Genomic DNA, 24,266 nt, shown 5'->3' on the forward strand with positions numbered 1-24,266 from the left:
CAATCATGAAAGGGTGATTCAGATAAAAATTCTATCCAAGATGTGATGGGATTTAAATATGAATCTATGCAATATGATTATCAGAACGTACTGTAAAGATAAGTGATCATGTTTCGCATTTCTATCCTAGAATTTTTATCATTCTGGAATAGAATCATATTCTAGAATTAATTGATCTATCACATTCCAGCACGTGGAATAGCAGTGGTGGCCTCTGAATATTTATCTTGATAAAACCTTATAAGTAATCTCCCTTCATCACCCCTATAATTATTGCAATTTACCATATTTTCATGACCAAGTCCGTGATACAATCACTTAAATATGCTGTAGCATTTTAGCAAATTAGCACAATTAATAGATTCAGAAAAATTCATATTGAATTTTTAAGAGTTTCAAAATTCTTAATTTTAAATAGTTTACAAAGCTGATAAAAAGCTCATTTCTTCCCAGGAATCAAGTAGCATTCATTAGAATAGTACAAAAATTTTATGGAAGTAAGATAAATTCCTCTTTCATAAGCCATCTATTCATGGGCCACATTAAATTGCATACAATAAGTACTGTATGATGAAAGTGCCATCTTGTCCTAGGGGAAGTGAATAAAATTTTGGCTTCATTTTGTTCTTGGTATTTTCAAAAGGTAGAATGGAATGGACTCTCTTTTCGCTGATCCATTGTTTCTTCTAGGTTACTCAGTTGGAGATACATAGGGAAATATTGGCTATTTCTGCTAAGAAATTCGAGGACTTGAAGTTCAACTTTTCGTCTGGGCAGAGAGGGCTTGAATAGTGTCTTTAGGGCCTTAAAGATTTCTTCATTTTCCTGTTTTAATTGAAAAAATTTCCATTTTTTTAATTTCCCGAATATAGTTATAAGAATTCACTAATTCTTGGTTAACCTTGTGGTATTCCATTATAAGTTTTTCCTGGATATACACAATTACAAAACATAATTAGCGCCTGATGATGATTATTATTCATTAAAACCCGGGTCGCACTCTTATATATAAAAAAGTGGTATAAGTAATTGTCTATATCCAGGAAAAACTTATAGTTATCAGCTCTTTTTTTGCTTTGTGGTCTTTACCTTTTTGTATCCTTTTCCTCTGTGTAAAGATCTTATCATTTCTGACAATGGATTTTCTTCTGATTCCTGTTTAAGTATTTTTTAAGATTTATCAGTTGTCAAGCTTATAAACCAGTAAAAAATTCCTCTAATTTAATTTACTTACGACTGTTTGTTTGAATGACTTCAGTAGGTCCGTGTAAAAATTGCTGAATCTATCATGATAAATGGCAGTTATCCATGATTGAGAAAAGTGGTCATATAAATCTTCAATATATCCCAGTTCATGGCGTTTTGTTAGGTTGTTCAGTAATCGGTCATGCTTCCCATAGAGTTTGACTATGGTATTAGTATCTATTACCTACAAGGAAATACAGTCTCCATCAGTGGGGTGACTAGGAGTATGCTTTGGGGGGGGGATGAAGGGGTATGGGAAGGGGATCCCCCTAAGCAAGGGGAAAGTTTTTGAAAAATGACATGCCTGGAAGTGCAATGTACATCATTTTGGCGCTTCAAGTTTAACACGTTGCATACGGATGGCGAGAATTCTCGTCATTTTTTTTTCCCCGAATGTTCCGGACAGATGACGAAGATTCTCGTCATTTAGGCGTGTCAACCTAAACAATTTTAAAGTGTACGCTTAAACGTACTAATGCATACCCTTTAAAATTGTTTAGGTTGACGCACCTTAATGATGAGAATCTTCGTCATCCGTACGGAACGTTCGGGAAAAAAATGAAGAGAATATTTGCCATCCGTACGCAACATGTTAACTTTAAACAGATGCAGTTATTATTTGTCAAAAATAGACAATTGTTTTAAATATATTTTTTATTTGTCTGAGATTTTTGGAGAGGAATCTCTCTCCTCATCCCCCCATAGCACTGGTCTCCATTATTTAAGTGCTGAAAACTTTATCCAATTTAGCTAATGAAGTCGTAAAATAAAAAAATCATTGATTTTATTTTTTATTCGCGAGGCATTTTTTGTTTCTTAAAACAATCTTCACTTCATTGCATCTTATTCCATCTGTATGCTGTTGTGAAACTTCAGTACAATCTACTACATCCTCTACTATACCACCACTACCTCTAGTTCTTTTTTTGTATGACATGCCTTCTGCTTCTACTTCTCTTTATTCTCAATTATTGAAGTACATATTTACCTTACTTCATGAACATTTTTATTCTTATAACTTTGATCATAATTTTCCATATCTCCTCATGTATCTATAAATTCACTATATCTATTCCCTAACAAGTCGGTTGAATTAAATTTTATAGCTTCTAACCTTAGGTAGTACAGTGAAACCTCTCTTTAGCAGAATCTCTTGGACCCATCATTTTTCCGGATAAGACCGTAATCTGCTTTACTCAAGGTCTGAGAATTCAAAAAGATGGTGAAAGTATCATCACGTTTATTATATTCTGTTTTCATTCCAATTGTAGATATTATATGGTTGACTGTTTTTAATTTTTACTTGAACCATGCATTTCCACTCCTCTACGGTTTCCATGTCCACATAGTTTGACTCGCCTACAACACTGCCTCAGACAACATTGAGTCTTGCTCTGAAGCTCTCTAGCCATTCATGCGAGACATAAAAATCTAATTCTTCAAAAGAAACTACAAACTCTGCCTTTTCTTGCACCATTGGACCTGGCAAGGGAATATTCCTCGCACAAACCATTCCCAAATTAATTAGTTTAATTCTTCATGTTTGCAGAGAGGTGTTTGCCTCTTTGAATGTAAGCTAAGGCCTAAAATAAGAGAAACAACAATTATTTTATGGTGTGTCGTTTTGCAAACTAATGTGGTATGGGATATGAAGAAATATGTTTCTTAGGACCTACCTCTGTCAAAGTCTTTCTTAATTTTGTCCTTCTTTATTATTGCTTTGTCTTTCCATCTCGATGAAGTCAAGGTTTTTTCTAGCGTTAATATGTTTCGTGGCAAGGCTGAAATCAATCAGCGATTCCCCTTATTCTTAGCATTCTGTGTTGTAGTCGTACCCTATCAGAAGCTTGTAGGAGAATGATTCCTCTTATTCAGTTGCGAACAAGGCTGCTCAAGATGTTTTTGTATGTAGAGAGAGGAGAGAGTTCTACTAGTTGGAGGGTAGGTAAGTATGCAAGAATGGGTTGGTGTAATGATTAGGAAAGAGAAAGAAGGTGACAGGAGGGAAGAGGGGGGGAGTGTTATTGAGCATTTGATACAATGTATGTGAAACAAAACTCACAGCGGGACATCAGGCTCTGGAGGAGGGTTAATGCTAGGTTTAGGGAGACGTGGAAGTGTTTTGGTCAAGATTGGTGCCATATTATCCTTAGTCCCTCCCTCGTCGTGATGTCAATCTATAATGGCTTGACCATAGTGAACGAATGACACTTTTGGCTGGTTCCCTTTTAAGGATTGCTTTCTAGGGAGAGGGGTTTAAAAAACATTTTAGGATTTTATTTCCTTATGGTAAAAATTGTCTATGGAATTCTTTTTTGCAATTCCGCGTAACCCAGATACATGTGCACGGGAATCGATTCCATTTCCGCATTTGAGAGTTTCCGTTTAACAGAGGGCTCCAATGCACGTAGAACCCTATTGTGACCGCCAGGACCAACAACGTTTTCCGGATAAGACAGGTTTCCCCTTAACTCAGGTTCTGCTAAAGGCAGGTTTCGCTGTATGATGCTCCTGAAATCCCCTCAAGTTATTCATATCATTTCTGAATTCCCATTTTTATCTATTTGGTCTCCCAAACTCTTAAGAAAAAAAAACTAAGTAAATCAACTAGAATGTATGTACCTAGTGGAATTATGCTGAATTTTTGAACTTGTGCATTTTCCAAGTTTTATTTTTACTCTTGTATGCTTTATTTCCACCAAGTTACACCAGAGAGTGTGCATATCCATTCTTTACTCATCCCTCTGTACCAGCAATGGCTCTAGAATATGTCACATTGGTGGGCCTAACCTCTAATTAACGTGGATAGATGTCAAGAACAAAATATAGCTAAAAAGATTTATTTATTGATTTTTCACTTGGAATTTGTGCTGCTCCTGCTCATTCACCCCATCAACTCAATAATTGCTTGTCAGCATTGGTATATGAACTGAATTTAGCTGTATGAATGTGATTTAATTTATACCAATCCATGAAAATCCAATCACATGCTTGCTACATGTACATACTGCCCTTTCCTATGGGATTTTAAGGAAAATTTGTGTAACAAAACCTTGAATTTTTTCATTTTTTCTTTGAATAATTATGTGGTTATTAAATTTTTACTCTCTGTTTGTTCATGGAGAATTCTATAAGTGTGCAGTTCTTGGTGCCCATACTCATCCTTGACATGTCTACAAGCCTTCGTGTTAAACTGAAAACTTCTAGCTCCCCTACCTAATCATTATCCTGACAATCAATACTTTTTTCTACTTCTCTCTATTCTCAATTATTGAAGTACTTACCCTCGTGATCATCATGTTTTACATATATCTTTTGACAGCTATCAACTACGTGAATACCACATGCATCATTTATAGAACTTGATACCACTAATACATATTAATGATTTAGTTACTGTTTTGAGGTTGTGAATTTGAAATTATGCAAGAATCAATTATCAAAAGCTTAAGGGCCAATTTGAGTACTACGATATAATTTTGCTATGAAGAAAAGAGATTTTTTTGGTAGGGCTCATTTGGAGACTGAAAGTAAAATGAGCAGAAGTAATTAATATTGGCATTCATATTTTCAAACGAAAGACAGCAAGGCATCCAATGCTAAGTAACCTATGCAGCAGTCAGTAATGTCTTTGAATTGCTCCATCAATGGCTTTTGTTGCAAAAATGAATATGTACTGCAGGTAGCACATGACTCTGTGCTATAAATGTTGCTTTTACTTTTTTGGTGTAGCATGTGATTGTTTCCACGATGTTCCATGGATTCAAATGAATACGAAAATATCCCATCTCCTCAGACAGGCAATTCCCTGTAGTTAGTGCTCGTCCCTGAAAAATAAAGACATTGTAGTTCATGGAGCTTGACAGTTGAATGTTAATCTCATAGAAAAAGTTTATTACATAGTTATCATTGTGGATGGCTTCATTCAAGGGAACTTGCTTTCCTGGCTTGCTAACATGGAAGTAATTCCATCCTCCTGGAAGCTTACATGAATTCACCAATGGTTTCTTGTAGCCAAATATTATTTCTTTTATCCCTTTGGGCTTATCATTTTTAAAGCCTGGCAACCACACATTCTTTATTTCCTGACACAACTAGATTTTTAAGGAAGTCATATGTTAATAGTTTATCCATATGAATCCAATGTAAGTTATTTATAAATAATGCAGTACTAAATAATTTAAGAATTACATCGTTTTTGGACCTCTCTATTTTACATTGAAAATTTTTAATTGTGGTCAATTTTATGAAATCCTATGTTTCATATTCTCATTTATACAAATTGATGGAATTTATGAAATGTATGGATTCTAACTATAGTTAAGGTAGTATCATGAATAAATTTGGTTCACGTTGATAAAATACTGCTTTGAGAGCATGGTTGAATTATCACAGTGACTGATGTAACATGAAATGACATCCATCAATGGCAATCACCCAAAAGAAAAAAAAAGCTTTGAATGTGTGAGCACTGAAATAAGATATTTGGGTTCGTAATGGTAAGCATTTATGTATACTATTATTTCTAATACATTTCAAACACCATATCATTATCCTTAACTTGAATACATTGCAGATGACATAACTCTCATGGGTAATAGACATAGCCACTGAGAATCACTCAAATGCTTCAAAATATATATGTAGTGAAGAAAAAACTGTTGAAACAAAAACAAGTTAATAAAATTGGTTGGTGAATTTGGTTTGATTAATGCTTAACAGCTTAAGTGTGTAATGACAAGTTCAAACATGTAAGGAGTTTATTTCATGTACATAACTAAATTGACTCTATGAATTTTCTATTCTCCTTCACAATATGTATCTTATGCACCTTGGAATAGATTTTTAACGGATTATTTTTCCATTTTTCTCCCGTCACTATTCTATATGTATCCAAATTATTAGGCAGCAGATATAGAAGAGTGATATTTAGACTGGTGACCAATGCCTATAGGTCCGTGAAAGTGGTTTTATATTTTGCTAAAATTCGTTTTAAAACCTTGTGATTTCGGTGTTATAGAAAATCTTGGCGGTGTTATTTTAATGCTACAATTTTCCCACATTTATAGGCATTATATAATTTTATGGTACACATGTCATGAATACTTATGCATTTATTAAGCATTTTACATGACATTTAACACAATTTCGATTGTACAAAATTTCTGATAAAACTAAATGAAAGAAATGGTCCAACTTATATCGGTTCAAGGTATATGAATGGTTTCAAGTATGTAGTCTTGGTGAATATGATCGGCAAACGGCAAATGCCCACTACCTCATATATGTATATGTCGAGAGCCATTCCAGATTTTTGGATTGTCAGGTTTCTCTACACTAAATAAAGCCTTTAAAAATGCTTCAGTAGTAGCAACAACAAGCTCCTCCTTTGCTTTCTTTGACTGAGTGACTGTGTGTTAAAATGATAGTTGTCATTTTGCTGGTCTCCTTCCTTTCGCACGTTTATGTGTATCGCTACTGATGTGCTTTCACAGCGTGTCACATCTTTCAAATTCTAATCTTTTATCGCAAACTTTACACAGTTATACTCTGTCTTTCACATAAAATCCTTCTGAGCTGAATTCACTTACCCTGGTATGAGCGGTATCACTCACTTTTGGCATTTTAAAATTCCTTTCCTTCGTTCGATATTTAAAGCTGGAACCACGATAAAAAAAACAGTCCAACCACTCAAGATGGTGTTTTCAAACTGAGTGCTGGGTAACTATGGTATAACCATAGTACTGTATAACTTACAAATTGGCTGAAATTTTTCATGTCGTGGGTTCCCTTTCGATACCCCTCACCCAGGTGTTGAGGGAAGTTGGGACAGCAGCTAGATACAACAAAATCGCTTAGTTTTGATTACAGCTGTTGCCAATCGGTCAGGAAAGGCAGTGAAAGAAGCACACATAACTAAAAAGAATCGGATTCAAAGGAACTTGAAATATTATTTCCCATTTATCAATCCTGAAACATCTAGAATGAGACACTGTCTCACCTGAAGAATATGATATTAGATTTGGCTAATGTCGAAATGATGATTTTTGCATTGAAGCTCAGTGGAGAGCCGAATATCCGACGATCCGTCCACTAATGAGGAGAACCCCCATCCTCCTATCCTTTCTGTTCCTTCCTTCCCTTCCCCCAACTGCTAGCGCTTCGTGCTTTCGAATAACCATATGAGTCTATGGATGTTTTTAAACAAATCGAATCGCGCAGTTGATGGCACGGTGCCGTTGACGGCCGCCGCGGTCACCACGGCGCCCATTTCAATCCGGTCCGGCGGTGCACTGTCTACGACGTGAAGTACAGGCAGTGCTACATTCAGGCCGCTTTGTGATGAAGGGACTTTTGCCAGCCGCCATTCACGTCACGACGCCGTGAAATTCAGGCCGCTTTCAGACGAGACGACTCTCTGCCATGCTGTGGGCCGTTCAGTGAACGGCGGCCCGTTCCCAGCCAGCGTCCGTATTTAAGTCAACAGAATTGTTACATTAGGCCCACACTCAAAGATTTCCTGCAACAAGTTATCCAATAACGCTGTCTAATGCGTCACGATGGGTCTCCGAAATTACTGCTCGGCATTGACGCATGCCGGGTGCGTGAGCTTGTATTTCTGCTCTTCCGCGGCAGCGTTAAATTTCTTTAAACACTTTTTGATTCATAATAACTAATTCTTCAGGTGAGAAAGCACCTCATTCTAAATATTCCAGGATTGATACATGGGAATCGAAGAGAGAGGTTGTGATAAATTTGACAGCAAATTCTAGCGGAGAAATCACTAAGAGTGCGTGATATCATGCGTATGCGTTATGCGCGAAACTAAACAAGGCCTTGGAATCGTAATGAGATGGAGCAAATGAACGTCGGCAGCGTTAAACAATGAAGGCATAGGCTTTAATAGATTATGACTCATTAGATGTGATTTTTTCACCATTTCACATAAAATCGCAAAAAATGCAAAATTTCTTTTTTATTTACCGTTTTCGCAATATTGCATCTCGCGAATTTCATGGAACTTTAATTATGTAAAATTATATGTTTCTCGAAAGTGATTTGGTGGCAGATGTTATGAAATGTAATCTTATTGAAAAATGGAGTGTTAGAGGATAGGTAACCCTGGGCTAGTGGCTTCCTGGGCAGATTTGTCATGGACAAGGGCCAGAACGAATTTTGGGAGGTTGGAAGAGAGAGGGTTGAAGCCCCAAAGACCCAACCCTCCTCTTGGCTTCACCTGAGTAAGGGGAAGATGAATAGGGGAATACGTAGGATGAATCATAACTAGGGACATGCAAAAGGTGGGGTTATTTTATAGCCAAAAGTGGTGTTATTTTTCTACAAAAGCGATGTTATTTTGCCCTGAAATCGGTGTTATTTTAACGGCAAAATAATTTATGTTGATTGAGAGCCATCCATCCAGTGGCCCACCCATTGCCCTAAATTTAGGATATTATTGATCGGGAATAATTAAAGCAATAATATACATGGAGTATTGACTGAATTAACCTATTTTACATATTTTATCCTTCGCGTAACCATATCTCTAGCTTACATAGAGAGAAATTACTTTTAAATGTCTGTAATTTCAAATGAAATATTGCTATTGTGATCAAGTTGTCATCTTTTACTTTTGTTCTCATATCTGTTAACACAGTGCTATAGCAGGAAAGAAATCTTTCTCAGTCCATGTTTGCAGAAGGGATCCAAATTGCTTAAAGGCACTTAGATGCAAACGATGTCTCATACATTTGAGCTCCTGGATTGCTTTAATTACATCCATTGAACCCCGGGAATTTTACTTTTGTAGTAATTTCTATAATTCTCCCAACTCCAACTTCTCTGTCTCCATTGATTCCAGGCCATGAATTTTTTGTTTTTAAGTCAGGGTTCATGTCTGTAGACGGAACTTCTTGGGGATCAAAAACTGAGATCTTTTCAAATACCTATTTTTCTGCTTAGGTCTTCTAACATAAGAGAACTAAGTTTGGTTGACGCTTTTTCAGCCATCTGCATAGGTATTGACTTTACAGCAGCTGCTTTAGAGGTTTTCATGTTTTGCAGATGTAATAAGTGGTTTTATCTAAAAAAAAAAAAGTACTCTTATGAACTTTCTGGAGGCTCATTTTTAACTTCCTTAACTCTTTCAAAATGGTGGAGTTCTCTCCTTAAGATGAATGCGGTACTGCGCTCCATGAGACTCTTCGGTCCCCTCTGTATGGAGCATTTATGTTGGACATCTGTTAAAGGTCTTGCAGATAATCAAACACTCTCAACACCAACCTTTTCTGATCCTTCCTAGTGGGCATTTTGCATTATCTTGGACTCTGAGGGTAGTTGGTCTCCCTCCTCTCGTGGTTTACAACCCTACCAGCAGCATTGGTTTGCTGTCAACTCATGCTTTGTTCATGTGAATTAGCTATATGGATGATTGTTGCTTGCATTTAAATTGCAGACTTTCAATTGAATTCCTCGATTTATTCTGAGAATATTAAAATTTTGAATGAAGCTCTACCATCTGCATTAACGAATTTAATGCATTAACAATTTCCATGTTGATTTTATACTGAAATCGAGATATAAGTTAATATTTGTGGTAGAATTTCGTTTAAAAATTGTAAACGCTGCCAAAAGACTAAGAATTCAATTCTTCGTTTATATTTTTTGAGAAAGAACCATATATTTATTTCGCATACTAACTGAATGAACAAGTGTATGACTGCGGTCCCTTGCCACAAAGAGAGGTAATAAGAGACGAGGGTCTAGGTTCATGCTTCCGGATTTCGGAAGTTACAGATTTTGCCAGTCCATGGTGTTGGCCTGTGTTGGGTCCCGAAACTAAGACTTTGCGAACCCACAAATATCATAAAAGGAGGAGAGCAAGGAAACGTATTTTCGGCATTAGGCCTGCGTAGGAAAATCTCAGACGAAAATTTTCGCCTTTCGTCTCCCGGGTCAAGAAACGTCCTGCCGCATATTTTCGTCATTAGTAGCGAAAGGGTTAACTCTTTATAGAATGTGAGTATTTGATAGTTTGAACCCTCCAGTAATTGTATTAAGTCAACCATCAGATTCCCAGATTCCAATGGCATTTTGGCTACTTTGTAGACATCGTGAATGCGGTTTAGACATCCTCCGGACAAACAAGTCGCCTTATTTCCTCGAGGGTGTTTCTTTGTGGAAATCATGAATTTTCTCCAATTCATGGGCGATTTTCACCAACTCAGACGCGAATTTCATCATTTTTTTCCTTCTGCTCTGCATGGAATTGTTTTTCGATGCGTAAATTTAAGCCGTAATTTTTTCACGGCATTGGCCGCTCACCGACGCGACTAATTTCCGCGGGCCGCCGTTCCCGCCACAGCGCCGTGAAATCCAGAGAGTCATCTTGTCGGGAAGTGGCCTGAATTTTACGGCGCTGTGCCGGGAACGGCGGCCGGCGATAAGTCGTTTTGGCACAAAGCTGCCACAATGTAGCTCCGTGTGTATTTCACGGAATAGACGGCGCACAGCCACTTTTTGCCGCTTTCAGACTTTTGCTTTGCTCCGCCCGTCGTCAACGGCACGGCACTGTGCTTTTAAATAACCATTGGTCACAATGCATGTCTGCAAGCGAGTCGACTCGCGCAGTTGACGGCACGGCGTTGTTGACGGTCAGCAAGGCAAGGTTCAATCCGGCCCGGCGGTGCGCCGTTTATGGCGTGAAATACACATCGTGCTACCTTGAGGCTACTTTCAAACGCAACGACTTTTCGCCGGCCGCCGTTCACGGCACGGTTCCGTGAAATTCAGGCCACTTTCTAACGAGACATCTCACGGCGCTGTGCCGTGAACGGCGGCCCATGGAAATTCGCCGCGTCGGAAAGCGGCCAATGCAGTGAAAAAATTACGCCTTAAATCTACGTCCCGAAAAATAATTTCGTGGGAGGAGCATGAGCTGAAGAAAAAAATTGTGAAAATTGCGTCTGAGTTAGTGAAAATCGTCCATGAATTGGAGAAAATCGCAATTAACACGAAATTCGCGTATTCGCGGGAAAACCCCGGAAATCGCGTATTTCGCGGGAAAATCCCGGAATTCGCGTTAAAATTCGCGTTATCGCATTTGCGACTTTTGCATGTCCCTAATCATAACTTACAAAAAATATATTATCGGTGAACTGTTAAAAGAGAAATTAGCAAATACATTACTGTACCCTTATTATTTAACACATCTCTTCAAACATGCAGATTGTTAATTAGGGACTGTTGGACTAGAATTTTCTCTTAGATTTCCCAAGCTTTGCCACTAGTTTTCCTAAACTCTAATGGGAATGAAGGTTAAAATATCTGCTTGCATCAAGTTTCTTGTAGGCATCAAGATTGGAGAACATGTTTGGCAAAGAGCAACTGCCATTTGGTTTTAATTATTTGCTGAGAAAAGATAAATCCAACTACCTTACTTCCAACTTCTCTAGCATTGAAGTACTCATGCCTGTATTCATCTGCATAATACCTTCCTTCATATCTTGATATAGGTCCAGCTGAATAAATGCATGGATCATTTGTGGAAAAGTCTGGTTTGATCACAATGTACTTGTTGAGAACCAATGAAGATCGGCCGATTGCTGCAAGTTCAAATAGACTAAGCCTTATGTCAGTATAGAAATAATCCAGCAAAATTCAGAAGAACTGCTATATATGACTGCTATAATGTGACATTGTATTTATATCACACCACCAGTAGGTAAATAGTGTGAGAAATTGCCTTTTTTGGTTTATGCCACATAAGATGGAGTGTGTGAGTGAAAATTTGTAACAGTCATGGGTAATGCCGATTGGCTTAATTGGTCAGATTACCTTCTTCAAAGAAGAATTACTGTAAAGGAACATGATCTTTAAAAAGTATTTAGTTACCCTTTTCACATCTTAATAATACAAGTATGTATCAAATTCATTGTTGATCTTTTCTGTTAGTGCCAATTTTTTTTTATTTTATTAATTCTGAGTTTATCACAAGGAGGTTGTAAATATCTGGAGGTGCTGTTTCCGAGTCTTTAGTGTGGTCAAAGTTCCGCCATCTTGGTTTGACAATTTTTGGACTTAGTCTCCGACTGATATTTAAGTTTTGTTATGAAAATGAACTACATCAAGCGAAAAATGCTTCCATAATTATTAGCATTTCGCTGGTGATTGTCATCAGATTTTTCACATCATTAGTGACACTGTAAACGCGGGCTACTTGAGGCCTGTGGGCCAACTTGAGCCCAAAAATTGAAAAATTAAGTTTTGTTCTCTGCATGCTCTCAGCATCAGTACAGCGACATAGTTCAGTGCTTAGCTGGTTGGCATAGGCAGTAGGTAGACAATAGACTGAGTCTAGGAGGTTTGGTAAGTCACACCAAAGCAGCACTGATTATAAAACTTGTACATGTGTTTGTTGTTTATTTCGCTCTGCAAACTATTGCCTTTAAAGACACCAGGAATAGCCTTAAACTGGAGATAAGTGCATTTTTTTCATACTATTTGTTGTCAAAGAAAATTGAGGCCTTTTCATGTCATAAATAACTCATTAGCTGTACAGTGGGTTGTTAACTACAACTAGCACACATCATCTAAAACCTCTGGTTACTTGAGCCCATGGGCTGAAGTAACCTACTACCCCTTTTCATGGCCATCAGTGTATAAAGAGTTTGGGCTCAAGTTCCCCACAGCAATTTGTCACAGTTTAAATTTTTAAGGACTGGGCCACCAATCACTTGCTTCTTATTCTTAAGAAACAAGAAGGAAAGAAGGTGGTAATTGGAGACAATCTTACTTCGCACCTCAGTATCAATGTTATTTAAATCTGTGGTGAACACTTTGTTTGTTTTCCTCCAAGTTCATCCCACCTCACTCAACCACTGTATGTGGTGTATTTTTGGCCACTAAAAATGAAGTGGAAGGGTGCTCTTGACCAATGGAAACATTAAGATTTTGGTAAAAGGATTGGTGCTTCCACAGGATCATTTCCCAACGCTCTTGTAAACTGTTTTAGAAAAAATTGGTCCAAACATTGAAAGCATCCTTTAGGCCGGCTTAAAGAAAGCTGAAGTTGTTCCAATAGACAAAAATTAGATAACGAGCCATTTGACAAATCAAGAAAAATCCTAAGGAAATGCAGACTTGTCTATGATTAGGAATGCATTTCTTCAAATACTGAAAGAAAAGAAGGCAAGTTTGTTACACTTCAAGCTAATTAAAAGAAAAAACTCCAAGTGCCACCTGGATAGATTGTAGAGTGCTCTACTTCTTCTCTACTAGTGCCTCTGTTGAAAACAGCACCCATCAGGAAAGAGGCCCTAAAGTGAGAGCGTCATAAAAAACCAAGACCAACATTCGACAAAGAAATAAAAGACTGGAAGACTCTGCATCAGAAGATGACGCTTTCAGGGTTAAGATCAGGAGGCAACAGCGACATCAGCCTCTAAAATAGTGATGAGGAGCATATAGGACATGTGCCTACGTATTCTCTCAACGCCAAATCATCATCAGTATCAGAGTCTGTTACGAGAGATGACCTAGAAATAGGCAATTTCGTTCTGGTAAAATGGAATGAAAAGGAATATCCAAGAATCATCCTTGCTATAGAAGCAGAAGATGTTAGAATAGCCTGCATTAAGCACATGATCTAAGATTGGAGGTGGCCCAAAAACAAGGATGTCTTGTCGCACAGATTTGAAGATGTGGTTATAAAAATAGCACTTCCAAAACCAATAAACAGAATTGTATCAATTTTACCTGACTCTAAGCATTGCTATACGCCAATCTTCTTTTGTTTGTACAATATCTTTACAGTGTTGCTCAAACTTCTGTTTCCAGTGTTTTTATATTTTTAATAATAATTTTTCTTTAAAATTTACGTTTGAAGCTTATGAGATGATTAGGATTTTTTTTAATAACTTGAGCCCAATGGTATAAACTTGAGCCCAAATAAAATTTAAAAATTAATGTATTTACTATGTCACAAACAGTGCATTTAGTATGCATATACTTTGCAAAGTATTCATAATAAACTATAATTTAAATGTATAAAATGATTTTGTCAGATAAAATATTATGCTGTGCCCATTTTTGAAAATTATGTTAAAGGTTTCAAAATCTAGGCTCACATAGCCCGCATTTACGGTACTTCTATTGATGCATAAACTCTGTGTCTGTTAGCCACTTTACTGGTGACGATATCCTTGGAAACATACACTATTACTGTAATTATTAGATTTTGTTGGCTATAATTAAATTAAATACCAGTATAAGTGCAGGTAAATGACTAGTTTACTCTCGTAAAATTTTATTTTCACCTGAGCCGGTTGCAGAATGTAACCATGGTGGTTGATAATAATTTTTCCTTGGGAAAAGATGTTGGAGTCATAACTTTGCGAAGCCTACCAATGAAGTAAGAAAAAAACGTTTACATAGTACGTTCCATGGGTTATTTTAATGTATTAACGAGTTATGACCAAAAATTTCACCAAGTAGTAAGAATTGGTCCTTATGGGATTGTCAATGTTTAAGTCAAAGGGAACGTGGCTTGTCCTACCCAAGCACCCCCATTCCAGCCACACTTCGCTCCACGCTCGAAACCACTGGTGCCCCTTCCAGATATTTACAACCTCCTTAGTTCATTATACATGGAATATTCATAGCTATGAAGCATTATAGAGTGTAATCAATACAGGGTGAGTGTTGTCACTCAAAAGAAAAACAAACTTAATGCCACATGTTTGTTCTTTATGTGTACACACTCCACTTCATAAAAAATAACATAGGTCGTAACGACCAACTGCGATTGGTGTGAGCTATACTTCCATCTTGGGATTATGAGTAATTTTATTCTGACTCTTATGTATAGGAAAGAAATGATAAAAATTTGACCATTGACCATTTGGTAGTGATTATTTTCATGCTGTTTCTTTTTGCACATATATCTGGTTATGTGCCATTCCTTTTAATATTCTGAGAAAAAATCATCAATAATAAGATAAAGTGATATTAAATGCTCTGCCACTAATATAAAGGAGGAATATACTTTATACACAATAATATAAGGGAGGAATATACTTTTCGTGGTGCTTACCAATCATTTGGTTATGATGAAGTTTGGCGTTCATTTTCAGACCACCAAATGAAGAAAGAAACTAAAAATTTTCTAAGTTTCTTTAAAATTTGCTAAAAATTAAAATTTCTTTGCTAATGCAAGAGTTCCCAACCTATCCGCTTCTATTTCTGAAAATTCTTTCTAAACTGGCTCTTCAGTTGGCTGTCTATGGAGGAGACTGGCATTTGGGAATAGAATTCAAGGAAATAATCACAGACTAGCCAACAATGTACCTTCATAGAGTCAACCACTACATTTCCAAAGATACCTGGAGGGAAAATCATTTGCTTTGATTTAAACCTGCATCCCTTAACTTAATGTCAGATGCTCAACCACTGAACCTAATCCTTCTACGTATCTAAAATCAATGTGGGAAAGGCTTATTCATCACAATGAAAACAAAAAATAAATTCAGTCACCATAGACAAAATACTCATATTAAATCATCCCCAATGCTCTTTCTTTTATGAGTAAAATAAAACTGAAATAAAATAAAGATAATTTTCCATCTCATTCTCATCTGGTATCTTCAGAGCGTTCTTGAATATTCTCTGACTTCTCCTGATATTTATACAAGCTTAATCTAGAAAGTAACTGCCGTTTGTGTGTAGCACGAGAAGTAGTGGGGGTAGCGACGTGATATTGACATTGGCGCATGCAGTAGATCAGTATGCTTCTAACTGTGCTAGGCAGAGCATTGTATGTTCACGCCTTGTCCAGTTATAGCTAACAAATATGAGCGCCATAATGTAAAAACCCGCGAAGTGTGAAGTGCGTGGTGTTATACGATTTCTTTGGGCGATCAATCAGTAGCCAAATTTCATCATGAATAGTGTGCGGTTTGTGGGCCAAAAATTATGAGTGAAGGTGCAGTCCATCAGTGGGTACAAATTTAAAAAAAAAATGGAAGAACATACATTCATGACTCAATGATTTCAGTGGTTCAACAATGATGGAGAGCTTCAAAGTGTAGTGACAGGTTAGCTCCATTCACAGGTGGCAGATTTTTATGAAGAGGGGGATTGCAAAAATTGATAAAAGATAGGACAAGTGCTCGAATCAATTTAGCGACTAAGTGGAAAATAAAGTAAAGTTATGGTTTTAAGATGTATTTAGTAAAATTGTTCAAACTTCACTGCTTTAATTTGTATTTCAAAATGGTGGTTACTTTCTGGATTACCCTCGTAAATCCCTGACATTTTCTGGTTTTCCATGTCAATCACCACTCTCACCAGGGTTTGAAGTAAGAGAAAACAATTTCTATCAGAAAAATCTGACTAAAAATTTAGGTACTCTGGACCTGTTCAGGGTGGATCAAAACAACTGGTATGAGCTATCTCTTACCCTGGGCATCACCAGTTTTTATACTGGAAAATCAGAGTACATACATGATTTTACCCATATGTCTAGCCCACCTTGCTTTGAACACTACATACCATGTTAAATGATGTCATACCTGAAAATGTAGTATCATCAATACATTTCTTTCCACAGCTAATGAAGGCATAACATTCTGCAGTTCTATACAAAACATTGTCAGTGAATGTAGCTGCAACAACTTCATTTTTTTCATCATTAACTTGCCAAGAATCCAAATGATATTTTTGAAGGATTTCCACATTATTGCGTGAAATCTCAGACATAACACCATTATACACCTTAAAATAATGGAATCTTTATGTGAATCTCTGCCTCTACCACATTAAATAAGCTCCTTTGAAGAGATTTTGACTCCAACCTCATCATTGTTGAAACATGTCAATGCATGGCCGTCTTGAGGAAAATCTTCCACAAGAATAACATAGTCTCCATATCCACTTTCTATCAAAATAGCTACTGTTATATATGCATCTAAGCTGTAGCCATAAACAATTATTTTCCCTGCAATGCATAAAAAGTAAGTTCAAATATTAATGAATTCATTTCTCCACAGCTATGGTATTTTAGTATAATATAATACTAGAAATGAATGGGGCATTATCAAGACCCAGGTTAGGAGCTACAATGGATTCACAAGTCATTGTCTTGGTTAAGGTTTCCAGGAATGACAAATGTATTGAGCTTAACATAAGTAAACCCAATAATAATGCATGTTATAACTCAATTTATTTTCATGACCTCAATTTATGTAATAATTAATATTGCCTTGGAGTGTAGGCCAGGGAAATGAAATACAAAAATGTTTGCTGACGTTTCAATATTTTCTAATGCCTTCATCAGGGCTATGAATAATGGTTACAATAAATTAATACCTGAGAGATGGGGAAGAAATATTTTTACAGTGCTTTTTTACAATAATAAAATAAAAATATAAAAAGAATTCTAATGTTCATTTATTATTTTATTGTAACCATTATTCATAGCCCTGTAGAAGATATTAGAAAATATCGAAAAATCAGCAAACCATTTTGAATTTCATTTACCTGACCTTACTCCAAGACTATACATATTAATTATTTTATGTCATGGCATCATTCATATACATATTCAACGAAAGCTCTAATTTGAATGGAATATGCTTCAGCAATTATAACACATCCAACCCATGCCTTTTCCCTCTCCTACCTTCATAATGAAATTACCAAGGCTTATTGGTGCCCTATTTCTAATTGTCGTTCCTTTGATGTCCCATCATAAAAATATCAATTCCATAAGATCCTTGTCTATGAATCTCATCTTACATCAAGCAGGCAAATAAAGGCTTAAATGTTGTTTTTACCACAAATGAGAGCATTTTCTCTGATTAAGAAGAGGGTAGTTTCCTTCATCAAAGAAAACGAAAGGCATTGATCGTGATTCGTTACCCAACATTATTGTGTTCATAGTATACAGATTATTTGGTTTTAGATATCCCAGTTTAGATTAATGTTAATGGTCAATTTTAACCTCATTTGAAAAAGTCCAGATTAGCGCCCATGCAATGCCACTCCCCATGACGTCACAGGGACATAGATTCTATGCGAGTAGTCAGGAGTTTTACATCATCTGAAATTACCAATGCATGCAGTGGCACAGAGCTCAGGGAAAAATTTCTTAGTAAACACCTATTAAAATTGCCTAAGGTCTGCTTGATAGGGTATTTATAATCCTTATTTAAGCCAAGCACTACCTGCTAGCTGGGTACTCTGCTACCTGCTAGCAGTCTTCATCGTATTGGCGCTCATAGCCTCATACCAAGGTGGCCTCACGGCAGCAGCTGGAATCAGAATGACGTCATATGGGCTTTTCCCAGCACTCATACTTAGCCGTCGCATTTTTGTATGCTTGAAAAATTTCACTTCTCATTAAATCACGAAAAATAGATATGTATTGTCATTTAAAAATCTAATAGCATGAAATACATACTCCAGGAGTGATAATCTTTCTGTTTAGGAAATTTAAAAAAATAGGAAACACCCTATTAAAACTATCTGGAATTTCTCCAGTGTTGTTACCATTTTCATGTTTATTACACATATACATAACTTAAATTGGCACTCCTATATGGTACAACCAATTGGTTTGGGCAAGTTACAGTAGGTTCTGTGTAGAGTGGGTATCATTGAAAACTCAGATAACATCTCATTAATGAGTTTAAGCATTTTTAATTGAAAACAGTAATTTTATGATTTAGTCTATTTTTTTTCCATTTCAACTCACAGAGTAATAGTAATTTTATATTGCTGATGAGCAGTTCATCAACAGAAATTAAATGAATTGTGTCTTAAAGCAACGACGAATGTGAATGATTTCAAAATTACAACACTTTAAAACAATATGATGACTATAATTTCCTCAACTCATAAAAACTTTTCTCCTTGTAGTGAATCTTTACGCAGACTAAAAAGAATGGCTTTGAAGGGGAGTGGTAGGGATGTGTCAATAGCAATTTTTATTTCAAATCCTGGTATCTCATGTGACAATACAACACACGATTAACCTCTACCAAAAATCTTTACGCACACAATGACTTCTTTCTTCTCCGACTTGACTAAATTGGTTTGGTTTACTCGCAGTACATACTAATGCACGAGCATCTCTTTGCCCTCAGTATTCTGGAGACAAGTTACTTTTAGGTTCAAAAAAGTTCTTTAAACTACCTTTAAATAAACAATTTTTAACTCCAACTTCCTCATTCCCGAGTGGCAGAGTTATTATATGACATTAAAAGTTCTTGAATTTCAAATATTTACAAAATATTTACAAATCATCAGTTTATCATTTGAGTTAGTTCTAGCATGCAATCTGAGATATTTTTTACAAATTTAAGACTGGATAGTATAAGGTTTCATACTCAATTTCCCAACAGGTTGACTTACTTGAACTGTTCTCTTCCACACTTTCCCTTATATATTTCAACAGGTCAAGAATATCTTGATGAGAGTCTGGACTAAAAGAGTTAGTTAGCTTTTTTTGCTGGTAACCCCTAAGGTTGAAAAATAATGGATTACTACTAACAATTTTACTGAAAAAGGAAAGCCAGAAGCCTAACTATCCAATAAATATTTTAAGCAATAGTGAGTAATTTATAAATAAGAAAATATAAGAAACCAAACACACCTCTCAAGTAAGATTATTCTGTATTACTTCATTGGAGGCCATGACTGGAAAAAACTAATCAACCTAGGCAAATGAAGATTCCCCAGATTGTTGTTAAATTTCCAAGGAAGATTCACACTATGCACCTGTCATGTTCTACCTTAAAATTTTCCACGGCTGAAATTCTATAGCAATACTCCTACGAGAGCCTCCAAACAAAATTGTTCATGAGTAGGAGAAGCATCGTAGAGCAACGGCATTTGCAAAGAAAGGATCAGAACTCTTTCTACTCCCTCTTATGGGACATAGCTTCACAAAAGCATTGATTTAAATTTTTTCAGATTCAGATTTAATTTCTTCAACGAATTTGGATCGGAAGTATAAGATGAAGGGCATTATCAGTGGATATTTGGATCTGAGGTATCCGATGCGACCATCCTTAGTAAGCATCATAAGGTTAAGACTACAAGTTAATACTTACTTATCTACAAGTGCCATACATTTTGTGTGAATTAAATTTAACTTAAATGTAGCTAACATTAATTTAGCTAAAAAATGCCATGTAAATTTGTAGTACTGAAATTGAAAATTTTCACAACTGTCAAAAATCCAGACATACATCTGCAACACCGCGCGATAGGATGAAAAGATGCTGCAAAAATTTTTTTCTTCAGCTCCGATGCTCAAAATAGCGGTGCGTCTCTTACATGTGTGTATACAGTATATGATTGCTTTACATATATTCACATATTTATTGTGATCAACAGCTTCAGGTCTCATTTCAAGTTAATTATATAGTATACATACTTCAAGGATTTACAAAATGCACTTCATAGTTTACCATTATTTTACTTACAGTACTATGGATTTAATTGCCTTATGGCACCATTTTTTATGCTCTAAAAGCCTTTTCTTTACTTCCATGGGTTGTGATGGGGATTCAAGGACAGTGGAGGGTGTGCAAGTACTCAAAAATTCGAGTTGAGTAGTTGGTACTTGACTCGAGTAGGTATTTTGAGTTGCATTATGGATGCCGAGTCATTATGGTTACAGAGCTGTTGACGCCAGCAATTTAAAAAAATTTACCAACAGGAAGCGCTATCATGATATCTTTTTTAAAGTTGATATGTCATTGTAATGCCTTGGCTTGGGAATTTCAGCTTGCTGTATACGTAGCAATATCACTTTAGTCGTCAATGTGGGCCCCGAATACCTTTTCGTCAGCTGCTGTGGCCTACCATCTTCCAACCCGGCGGTATACTCTGAGTAATTTGAGTGAACCACGGCACTGCTCATACTTTCTTATACAATTCTTTTACACCCTGACTTACTTGCTTTATTCAAATGCTGAAAGAATAGGTGTAAATAGTTAAGTTTTCTAAAAGAAAGAAAAATATGTAACTTAAAGCTTTTGGCAAACAATGCTGGTTTTTCCCCATTTGGACATACTTACCATCAACGTTTCTCATCATCATTTCCTTTTTACATCAGAAAAAAATGAGAATATGTTGGAGCATGCATTGTTGTATTGCCTGGTCCAGAAATTACCATACTCGACTTAACTCGATACTCGCCGGTAGTTTTCAGCGCGACTCAATACTCGACTCGATATCAAAAAGTGCTACTTGCATATGCCTATTTCTGCAACCCTCCCCTCTCCTTTTCCCACTCACTCAATGATTCTACCCGCAAGTAGGTCTGGATAGATGAGGGCAGAGCTAATACCATGCTAAGGCACAGGAGTTTGAAATTCACACTTTCAGGGTAGTGAGGGTAGTTCCTTTCCCTGAGCAACTTTGAGGAGCTTGTGTGGGGTGTCCAAAAGCTTCACCTGGGATTTGAACCAAGGACCCTTCAGTTAGCAGCCGAATGCTCTAGCCACTGGCTCACTAACCTCCCCCTATCTTCCCTGAGGAACTTCTAAGAGGACTCAAGGGCATACCCAGGATCAAAACTAGAGGGGGGTGACCTGTGGTCCTCAAGGGTTAAGGAAACCAAAACTTCAAGAAAATTTTAACCGTGCTTCATTAGTTTTTCAAATTATTTGCTCAAAAAAAAATATTTCGGTTACATGTTTTATATTAATTATGGATGGACGGATCCAGGATTTTTTTTCGGATTCGGATCGGATCCTCAATTTTCGGAGCCAGATCTTTCGGATCCAAATGCATTTTCAAATTCCTGCTATTAAACGAAGTAATTATTCAAGTTTAGATTTTCATACACATTTTAATATTCTTATAAATTAAAAATCATTTTTATAGGCTTTCAAGTAGTTTTTTAAAAACATCTTTACTTGCTCAGGAACTAAACTGTTACGCATGGGTTTTGAAATGAGAATAAGAAAAATCTTCGGATAAACCACTGACCAGTGGCGCAGCAAGAGAAGGAAGTCTGGGGGGTCTGGACGCCCCGAAATATGAAAACACAATTACTTTCCTTCATAAATTGAAAATTCATGAATTTACAATAGATTTCTTTGAAAAATGAAGTTTTTTCGATTATTAAGGTTGTTAAAATTAGTTTGAAACCCTCTACTTTGTACCCTGTTGTTTAAACACTTTCCCCCCTGGTTTTGGACCCTCCCTAATGAAATTCCTGGCTATTCCACTGCCAACAACTGAATTCAAATGCTCCTCGCACATGTTTACCCCGAATTTTGTCACTTTTTCATTGCATACCGACTTGTGTTTCACCCGAAAATGCTTCAGTATGGTGAGGTGGATATTTAAAACAGCATTAACGTCACGTGCGACGAGGTGCTCGACCGCTCAGCATGAGGAAGGGGTGAGGGGCAGAAGCACGTAAAGGAGAGGTGGAGGGGAGGGAGTGCGCTTTCAAGCTACGAGGCTACAAATGAGGGAGTCAAGGATGAACAAGTCAGATCTTGCTTCAGTGACATCGTTGTCTGAAAAGCGAAGCCGGGCGCACTACGTGATATATGCAGTTGGCGTTTCCAATCCGTCTCTAATTGTTTGAGGGGTTAATGCTGAGCTTGTTTCTTTGAAATTGTGCCTTTTGAACAATTTTTCATATTAGTATAGTCTAATCGTGCATAGAAAACTTAGTGGCAATCAATTAGAACTGAAAAATAAACAGAAATATCGTCAGGAATTCGCTGCGTTTGGTCTAATTATTTTTTTAAATCTCGTGCATGTCATCTAATTGTCGAAGCTATAGAGACATCTTCAGGCACAGAAAGTCACTCACCTAGCATTTATCATCTAGAAATGGAGAATTGAAGCAGGTAGGCCACAAAAAGGTCAGGTGGTGAGACGGGGTAGGGATGAAACACGCTTCAATTGTTCTCGTGTAATTTTATATTTTCCTTAGAAGACAATGATTTATGGTCTGTGTGATTTCGGAAACAAAAAAACAACAGAGGCATGGGCTGATGGACGGCCGAGGGTAGTTTTCTGCTACGTAGTTACTTTTAATGTGGTTATTATCCTACGATGCTGAGATTCCCCTGATGATTGTCAATCTCTTGGGAGTAGTCATGCTGTGTGCCAGTTGTATTTTTTGCCTTTTTTATTTTCTGCGGCTGAAATTCTGCTACGTAACCTCTTCGACAGCTTTCAAACAAAACAGTTTATGAGTAGGACAAGAATCGCATGTGACGGTGCATTCGAAGGGATAATCGGAACTATTTCCACCCTTATGTTGTTGCATTCACTGAAGCTATTATTTAAAATTTCGGATCCAGATCCGATGTCTTCTGCGACTTTGGATAACATGCATCCGATGTAGGGCAATATCTGCGGATATTAGGATCCGAGGTATCCGATCCGACCATCCCTAATATTAATATCATTTTTCTTGGATTTAAAGAAAATTTGTTAAAAATTTCATTTGAACTAAATTTACTTTTGCTTCTGAGGGTATTTCAAGCAGCTGCCCCCTGCAGCCTCCCGCTGGGTACTCCCATGAGTGGACAGCATAATTTAAATATGTATAGTTATAAATATTCACTACTTTTGCTGCACATATTTGAACACAGACAAGCATATCACTGAAATTTCAAGTTAGTCCACATTTGTAACTGACATTTTTTGCGAATCAAAATAGTCTTCAACTTGATAAATTAAAATGACTGGAGGTCATCTTAGAACTGGGTCCCTCTTACATTTGTGCAAGTTCAGAAAACTAGGGAAACTTCAATATTAAGTGAAGTTTAATTTAAGATACTTTCTATTTTCCCTGATCTAATCATTCATATAGTTCAAATCAATGAGACACCAAATTTATAAGCTAAATACCTAAGCTGGCTGACCTCTTGAGGTATTTCAAGCATATCTTGAAATTGCTTTTCACATGCAATAATCAAATAATCATATTCTAAAGATGAATTGCCATTCACTTCTATGATCTTCTTCTTCCTATTCAATGA

The 24,266-nt window shown here is 36.7% G+C and overlaps 1 protein-coding gene across 1 annotated transcript in view; it reads right to left on the reverse strand.

The window, feature by feature from the left end:
* Positions 1 to 378: 378 nt before the first annotated feature.
* The window catches only part of LOC124153911 (cilia- and flagella-associated protein 61), a 45,539-nt gene continuing 21,651 nt past the window's right edge, over positions 379 to 24,266 (reverse strand). Inside the window, exons 16-25 of the mRNA XM_046527311.1 lie at positions 24,136 to 24,255; positions 19,657 to 19,763; positions 17,097 to 17,239; positions 16,815 to 17,016; positions 11,680 to 11,849; positions 5,145 to 5,339; positions 4,965 to 5,072; positions 1,235 to 1,429; positions 1,090 to 1,155; positions 379 to 825 (exon numbers count right to left, since the gene is read on the reverse strand). Of these exons, the coding sequence (XP_046383267.1) occupies positions 637 to 825; positions 1,090 to 1,155; positions 1,235 to 1,429; positions 4,965 to 5,072; positions 5,145 to 5,339; positions 11,680 to 11,849; positions 16,815 to 17,016; positions 17,097 to 17,239; positions 19,657 to 19,763; positions 24,136 to 24,255 (1,495 nt within the window). The 3' untranslated portion in view covers positions 379 to 636. The remainder of the gene's footprint in view (positions 826 to 1,089; positions 1,156 to 1,234; positions 1,430 to 4,964; positions 5,073 to 5,144; positions 5,340 to 11,679; positions 11,850 to 16,814; positions 17,017 to 17,096; positions 17,240 to 19,656; positions 19,764 to 24,135; positions 24,256 to 24,266) is intronic.

This window comes from Ischnura elegans, chromosome 2, assembly GCF_921293095.1.
Source record: "Ischnura elegans chromosome 2, ioIscEleg1.1, whole genome shotgun sequence".
NCBI lineage: Eukaryota > Metazoa > Arthropoda > Insecta > Odonata > Coenagrionidae > Ischnura > Ischnura elegans.